The 7,245-nt window shown below is 51.2% G+C and overlaps 1 protein-coding gene across 1 annotated transcript in view; it reads right to left on the reverse strand.

Annotated features, from left to right (window-relative positions):
* The window catches only part of LIPG (lipase, endothelial), a 10,003-nt gene extending 9,325 nt beyond the window's left edge, over positions 1 to 678 (reverse strand). The window contains exon 1 of the mRNA XM_009326971.1: positions 565 to 678. Within this exon, the coding sequence (XP_009325246.1) occupies positions 565 to 678 (114 nt within the window). The remainder of the gene's footprint in view (positions 1 to 564) is intronic.
* Between the last annotated feature and the right edge of the window lie 6,567 nt (positions 679 to 7,245).

Genomic DNA, 7,245 nt, shown 5'->3' on the forward strand with positions numbered 1-7,245 from the left:
AGTGGTTGAGTCACCACCCCTGGAGGTATTTAAAAGACATGTAGATGCGGCGCTTAGGGACATGGTTTAGTGGGCATGGGGGTGTTGGGTTGACGGTTGGACTCGATGATCTTGGAGGTCTCTTCCAACCTTAATGATTCTATGATTCTGCTGTGAAAAGCTGGCCGTTTATTCCTACTTTTTATCGCCGATATTTTCACCCCGTTGCTGATCCGTAAGGGGACGTTTCGTTTTGTTCTGCCGCTGCCTCGCCGCGGGCGGTGTAAGGAGAAGAGGTGACGCTCTGGGACCCGTGGCTTTCCTGGTGTCTTTTTCTTCCCCTTCCTCGGCCCCGTGGCTCCTGCCCTTCCCCTCCAAACTCGCAGCAGAAAGCGAGGAGGAGGCACCGGGGTCTGCGGTGCGGGGGAGAAGGCAGCAGGAAGGTGCAGGCAAACGATGGGCAGAGGTGAGGAGGAAAAGACGGAGGCCTAAAACCTGTCAACAGCGAGGGAAATAACGGGAAACCAGGCACGGGCTTTGCTTTAGCCCTCGCTAGGAGATATTGATGGAGAGAATTAATCTGACTTTCCAGCAGTGCTTTCCCGGAGTGCCGAGTTCGTACCCCACGCCCCCACGAGCCTTGCTCAGCCCAGCCACCTCCTGCCTCCGTGTGGGCTGGCAGTTGGGCTCGATGATCATCGTAGGTCCCTTCCAACTGAACGATTCTGTTCTTTCTAAAAGGTTTTCTCACAGCTCTCGTACGTGCAGCAGGTTGTGCCTGGGGGCTGCTGCTCTCCTCTTGGGGATCATTCCCCCAACCTCTTCGTTTCTCACCCTGCAGAATGAATACACGTTCTGGGAGCTACTCAAGCACCTCCTGTTTCAGGAGGCTGGAGGTGATGCTAACTGCTTCTCCGCAGGGAGCGTGGGTTTGAGCGGAGTGTCCTGGGGACGCAGCCTCTCCCACAGCTGCATGGTCCCTCTCGAGGAGCAGCATCCTGACAGCAGTGGCCTAAAAAAGAGAGGACAGAGGTTTCTCAGCTGCTGGCCCACGACCGGACTTACTCCCGCGGGAAATGAATCAGCTAAGCCTCATCACCAAGCGCTTCATCATTTAAAAAGGATTCCTGGTGCCAACAAAACCCTGCCAGACTGCGACATCTTCTCATTCTTCCTCCCGTGCCTTTGCATTCAGCTGTTGCCTCTTGCCATTGTAAAGCTGCGACGGGTGGGGACGTGTCCTCCTTTTGTCTGTGCAACGCCAGGCTCCGAGGGGGGGGGGGGGGGGGGTGTCTGTTCTGGCTTCGCGCCTCTGGCTTCCAAGAGCGACAGTAGCAGTGAGAAGAGCTTAGCAACAGCAAGGAAGAAGTGCATCAAAATAATTCCTGGCTGCTTCGGCCAAAAGGTGACGATCGTCCGGGGAGATGCTCAGGAACTGTTGTGATGGGCATCGTATCAATGCGGAGAGCGGGGCTCTGCGCTGACCCCTCTGTAACCCCAATGGCCTGGCGGGAAGAAGGCTCCCACCCAGAGCTGCTTGGAAAATAACAGTTTGTTAAGCCCAATGATCTTAAGGAGACATTCCTAGTTTTGATTAGTTTTTCACTGGGAAAGGTTTCACGGCTCCCAGATGGAATTTCTGGATGTTGTGATAAGTAATAAATAATAAACCAGGGCAAATAATCCACCTTAAAAGAGCTGGAAGCTCAGTATATACAGCACTTCTAGGCTGTTGGAGGCTGTGTCCCAGCAGCTGGTGTGAGCGGGACAATGCCCGGGGAGATAGTGGCTGTTCTTGGACGCCTCTTTCTGGCTCTCTTATTCTCTCCGTCCCCACCGTGATTTCCTAAAGATCTCCGTTCGGTCCAAAAGCAGAACGGGAATGTTTTTGAAATCGTGAGTATTTTTACAGGAAGTACAAAAACGCCCCGCTCAGCTGTAGTCACAAGCTCTTTGCAGGTGGGTGCTGGCTGGCTGAGGCCAAGGCTGGTTTCTTCTTCAGCACCAAACGTGGTAAGTCAGAGCAGAGCCATGAGACGTGGGGGTAGAAGGGACACGTGAGGAGTTAAGCTTCATTCTCAGTAGCAAACAGCTAAAATCTGTATGATATGTAAATTAATATGCCAAAATATTTAAAGGTCTGGAGTCTGCTGGTGATCTCGGGGAAGGATTAGACAGGTTTTTCAGCAGCAGCATTTAATTTGAGAGGTTTCCATGTCCATGCATCCAGCAATGAGGCCCTTTCAATGCCGTTTCCATATGAGCAGAACATCTCAGACCTGGGTTACGGTCAGCGTCTTCTGCAGGAGCTCGGCATCTCTGATAGAAACAGGCTGTCGCCGTCCTGCGCGAGGAAACTGAAGTCAGGAGCCTTTTGCAAAATAATTGTCTTTAATGCTTCTATTTCCCCGTCTTTAAAATTAGCATACCGACACCTCCTTTCCCTGCAGAAATCGCAGCAAGAAGTATGAGTGAACCGCACCATCGAAGAGCTGAGCATTAAGGGAAACGGGAAAATCCTTCAGCATCGCACGACCTCTTAGAAGACCTGCAGAGGTAGAGCACTTCTAGTGCGAGCGGCTCTGGAGATCACAAGGAAAAGAGACAGCAGCCTTACGCATGAACAGCGCTGCCAAAATGGCATCCCACATTCTCCCAGGGATGACCCGCCACGGAAAGAGCAGCAGAGAGAGTGTTTTGCTGCCCAGGACGGGGTACCACCGCCTCGGTGAGTGGCCGCAGGAGGGATTTGGCACAGTACTCCCGGGGCTACGATTGCATCCCGTCGCATTCACATCGCTAGGAAGGCGTAAGTGGAGCACTTGGCTCGAGTGAGCCCTCCTGATGGGGAAAAATTGGGGCTCTTGGGTTCGTGGGGTGCTTGTTGCTGAAAGCAATGGCACAACAAGAGTCACAGATGCTCCTATTAAGGACTGCTCATTTGCACGGGCCAAAGATCGATTTCATTGCTTTAGGTCAGATATTCGGTGTGGGGGAGTGATTATTGCTATTCTGTGGATTTTAAATTCCGCATTTAGAAACCTGAGAGTGTTTTACACGCCCTCCATTCTTCCTGCTTGGTTTTTCTCTCTTTTCATTCCTTTTCGCCAAGGAAAGAGGGAGGAGGATTTGCAGGAGAGGAGGAGGAGGAGGGGAGAGAGAGGAATTGTTATCTTTTTCTTTTTTTAAGTTATAAAACAGTTTTTTTCTTTTCAATTATAAAACACAGCCCAGGCAGTAGAATTTAATGGGATTGGTATTAGTTTCCCTCTTGGCTCCTTCTGCCTAATTTGTTTCTGAGATGATGGGGGGGGCGGGGGCGACACGGGGCTGGAGAACAAACCGAGAGAGGGGAGGGCTGCTCGGACGGCAGCAACCTCAGGGTGCGCCGAGCTGGGGCAAAGGCCCTGGGAGGACCCACGTATCAGATGGGCGTGCAGAGCTGACTGCACCCCAAAGGGTCTGCGGTCCTGGAGAGGCAGCTCTGCGGTGAAATCACATCCCGGGTTAATCCTTGCATCACCCCGTGCCTGCTCAGCCCAGGACCTCCTGGTCTGTCATCATCCCATCACGCCACCAATTATTTTATACTTAGCGCTTACTGCAGAGGGGGGAGATATTTCTTCTGTGGCACAGTTTCTGCTCTGGATATTTTTGTTCTGTGAGCATCAAACCAGGGTGAAAACAGGCCACGGTGTCTTTGTTTCGCAGCCAATCCTTACCCCACGAAGTCTCTCCTTCCCTCCTCAGCCTTTGAAATACAGCCCCTCTATGAACATGCTTTATAGGACCGATACTTCATAGCCCTCGATAGGTTTGCTTGCTTACAGAAGAGGCTAATCTCCATGAGGTTATGAAATCAGCTCACATGCTTCAGTGGCATTACCCACTATTGATATCCCCTTCGATCCCCGTTGAGCTCTCTTTGTTGGAGGTAACCCCCTCTCCTACTTCTTCTAAGCTGATTTCTGAGGCCACGTCATTCAAGCCCCACATCCCCATGGTATTTAGATGTAGTAAAAATGACTGGGGGGGAAATAAATGGCAGCCAGCGAGCCAACTAAACTGTCTTGACTATTAATGGTCCCGTTAGTTGCAAATTTACTTTACCACAAAGCCCCCAGCATGTAATCCTTAGATGAATGCCTTTGATTGTGAGGGAATATTTACAGCTGACCCTGCCAGCAGCCTGCAGACCTGCAATGGGCCTCCTGTCCCACATTAAATCCGCTGGCATCTGTTCCTGGGTTCTTATCAAGCACATGCTCTGTTGGTGCAGTGTTTGGGCTGTAATGCTAATTCTTGTGAACGTTGTCACACAGGGAGGAACGTTACAGTTTGTACCTGCCTCCGGGCATCGCCGTCTGCAGGGAGGTTTCCAGAAGGCTTTGATCCCTGCCGGCCGCCCCCTCCCCGTGGCAGGGCCCCGGTCCTGCTGCTGGACCACCCTTCACCAAGGACAAGCTTCTTCTTGGCCACTCTTTGTTGTGCCATTTTCCCAGACGTGCCTGAGTGACATGAAGTGATTTTTATGACGGTTTTCATCTCTTTTCACCCCTGCCCATGCCTTGCAGTGGTCCCCAGCTTGCTCTGACTGAGCGTGGTGTTCTTGCAGAGACCCTCAGGTGATCCTACCCCATCTCCAGCCACAGCAGAGCTGTGCAGGAGCCCAGGCTGAAAGCCGGCGAGAGCTCACTGTGTCCAAGCGGACAAGTGTAACTCAGCGGCTTGTCATTCCCAGCACGTCCCGTGGTACGTGAGTCGGATCCATGAGGCGCTTGGCTGCTTTGTGTCGGACAGAAGACCCAGCGGTGGGTGGTGGGCCTGCTCCATCCACTCTGCAGACAAGGATGTCTTTAGGCCTGTGCCGAGGAACGACGCGTATTTTCTCTCTTCTTACCCCTTCACCCAAAGCCCACGCTTTTCCATCCAAGCTGTATGAATGCTGAGCATGTTTGGGCTTGAACATGGACTTGGATCCAAGCCCACTGGCGGTGCAGAGGTGTCGTGGCTGGCCAGGGGGATGTTTGCTTCTGCTCCTTTCTGAGGTCCTATTTGGGTGAGGGGTTGGAGAAACGTCTCAGAAGTTCCTGATCGCTTGACTCTTCGGATGGTGGACGGTGAGCCCCCAGCGGCGCTTTCTGCCTTAGCTCTCCTGCTTCCAGCAAAGGGAAAAGATTAAACATAATGAATTACTAACACTGCTCCCCTGCCTTTTTTGTAAGTGGAGCCTGGAGCTGCTAGAGAGTCCAGAGAGGAGTTTGGGGGACGGTTGTTTGGTTTAGGGATTCCTTCAGAGCGGATATCCTTATCCACGTGCTTTTTCTTCAAACCTGCAGGCATATTTGGCCCAAGTCTGGAGTGGATGTGGTAGCACCATCAGTGAGAGGTACTCGGCACTCAGCTGGACTGCAGCTCGAGAGGAGACCCTAAGAACTGGCAGAGCAGGCACTGGCTCTCCTGCCTGCTTAGAGGGGTCTGTCCGACCGGGGCACAGCTCTGTCTTTGGGCTCATTTCTGGTAATCAGCAGCTAAATGATCTTGCAAGTTGGCATTTGGGCAGAATAATTAGAAAGCTGATAGCTCCTCCTTCTTCAAAAACTTCCCAGACTAAACCCCAAACCAGCCGTCTAGAGCTTCATTTTCAGCACTCCTAAATCCACTTTAAATTTATCTCAGTGGCACTTAGGCTTTCGAAGCTGATCCTGTAAGTGTGGATGGACACCAAAATGAGGAAGCTCTGAGCACGCCACTCAACTTCCCAGTGCCTACAGGAAAGAAAATGCGTTATTTATTAAAAGCAATTACTTTGTTACTTAGTTTAGCAAAGCCCTATAAAAACACATAATGTTAGTTCTCATCATTATTGCTAATTTGCACCCGAGCTTTACGGTTGCAAATCCCAGATAATTCTTTCTTCCTGGGCTGTGTTGGGTCCGATGGCTCAGGCACGTTCATCCTCCCTTTTGTGGTCCTGATTGCTGATTTGGCTGGTGTTTAGGAGGTCCTTTGGCAGTATTTTACGGTGATTCGCATTAAAGAGGAATGGTATTTTAAACCACAAACATAGACTTTACGCACTATCATCTTCTGTTTTTCAGTAAAAGCGTGACAAACAGTCTGGGGCACAGAAATAAGCAGCACAAGGTGGTGCTGTGTATCAGCGAGGCCTGTATCATTTGCTCTCCAGCACCCCGTTTTTCATTTACCCTCTCCTTTGAACCCTTTGCCTTCTCAAATCTGAGCAGGGCGTAGCGCTGGGATCTGCCCGAGACAGGGGAAAGCCTCGAGCTATCCTTGGAGATACGTGAAGTCTCCTGCTGTCCTCAGATGTTGGTTTTACTTATACCGACAATATTATTCATTTAATTTTTCACCAGCTTGCACATTTTACTTTGAGAACCCATCAGTTATCCCATCCCTGAATCCAGTCTCGTTCCTCGTGTGTCTCAGTGCAAAGGAGATCTATCACATGTGGTTACAGCGTGTGCAATGTGAGATGGGAAAGAAAGAGATCTCCCCGAGGATGCTGGTCCCCCACCGGGCTCTGCTTCACCCTCTGGCCATTTATTCCTAATTGCCTAACTTCTCCCATTTATTGTGTTTGTTGAGTGTGTGGATCTTATTAGGAAGAGTCAGTGGCTCTGTAATTAATTAAGAAAAGCTTGGGGCATTTCTTGGTACTTTGTACTTGTGTTCCTGCTTGTGATGTACAGACATTGCCGATACTCATCCCAGGAACTCCAAGGACAGACAGGCAGATAGACAAAGGTCAGGGCACAGGAAAAAGAAGAGGGCTTTTCTGTACGGGTCAGTTATATCCTGGGCCGCATCCAAAGCAGCGTGGCCAGCAGGTCGAGGGAGGGGATTCTGCCCCTCTGCTCTGCTCTGCTCTGCTGAGACCCCACCTGGAGCACTGCGTCCAGCTCTGGGGTCCTCAGCGTAAGAAGGACACGGACCTGCTGGAGCAGGTCCGGAGGAGGGTCACAAAAATGATCAGGGGGATGGAACACCTCTGCTGTGAGGACAGGCTGAGAGAGTTGGGGTTGTCCAGCCTGGAGAAGAGAAGGCTCCGGGGAGACCTTATTGCGGCCTTTCAATACTTAAAGGGGGCTTATAAGAAAGATGGGGACAGACTTTTTAGCAGGGCCTGTTGCGACAGGACAAGGGGGAATGGCTTTAAACTAAAAGAGGGGAGATTCAGACTAGATAGAAGGAAGAAATGTTTTACGCTGAGGGTGGTGAAGCACTGGCCCAGGTTGCCCA

The sequence above is a fragment of the Pygoscelis adeliae genome, unplaced genomic scaffold (assembly GCF_000699105.1).
Source record: "Pygoscelis adeliae isolate BGI_AS28 unplaced genomic scaffold, ASM69910v1 Scaffold567, whole genome shotgun sequence".
NCBI classification, from domain to species: Eukaryota; Metazoa; Chordata; class Aves; order Sphenisciformes; family Spheniscidae; genus Pygoscelis; species Pygoscelis adeliae.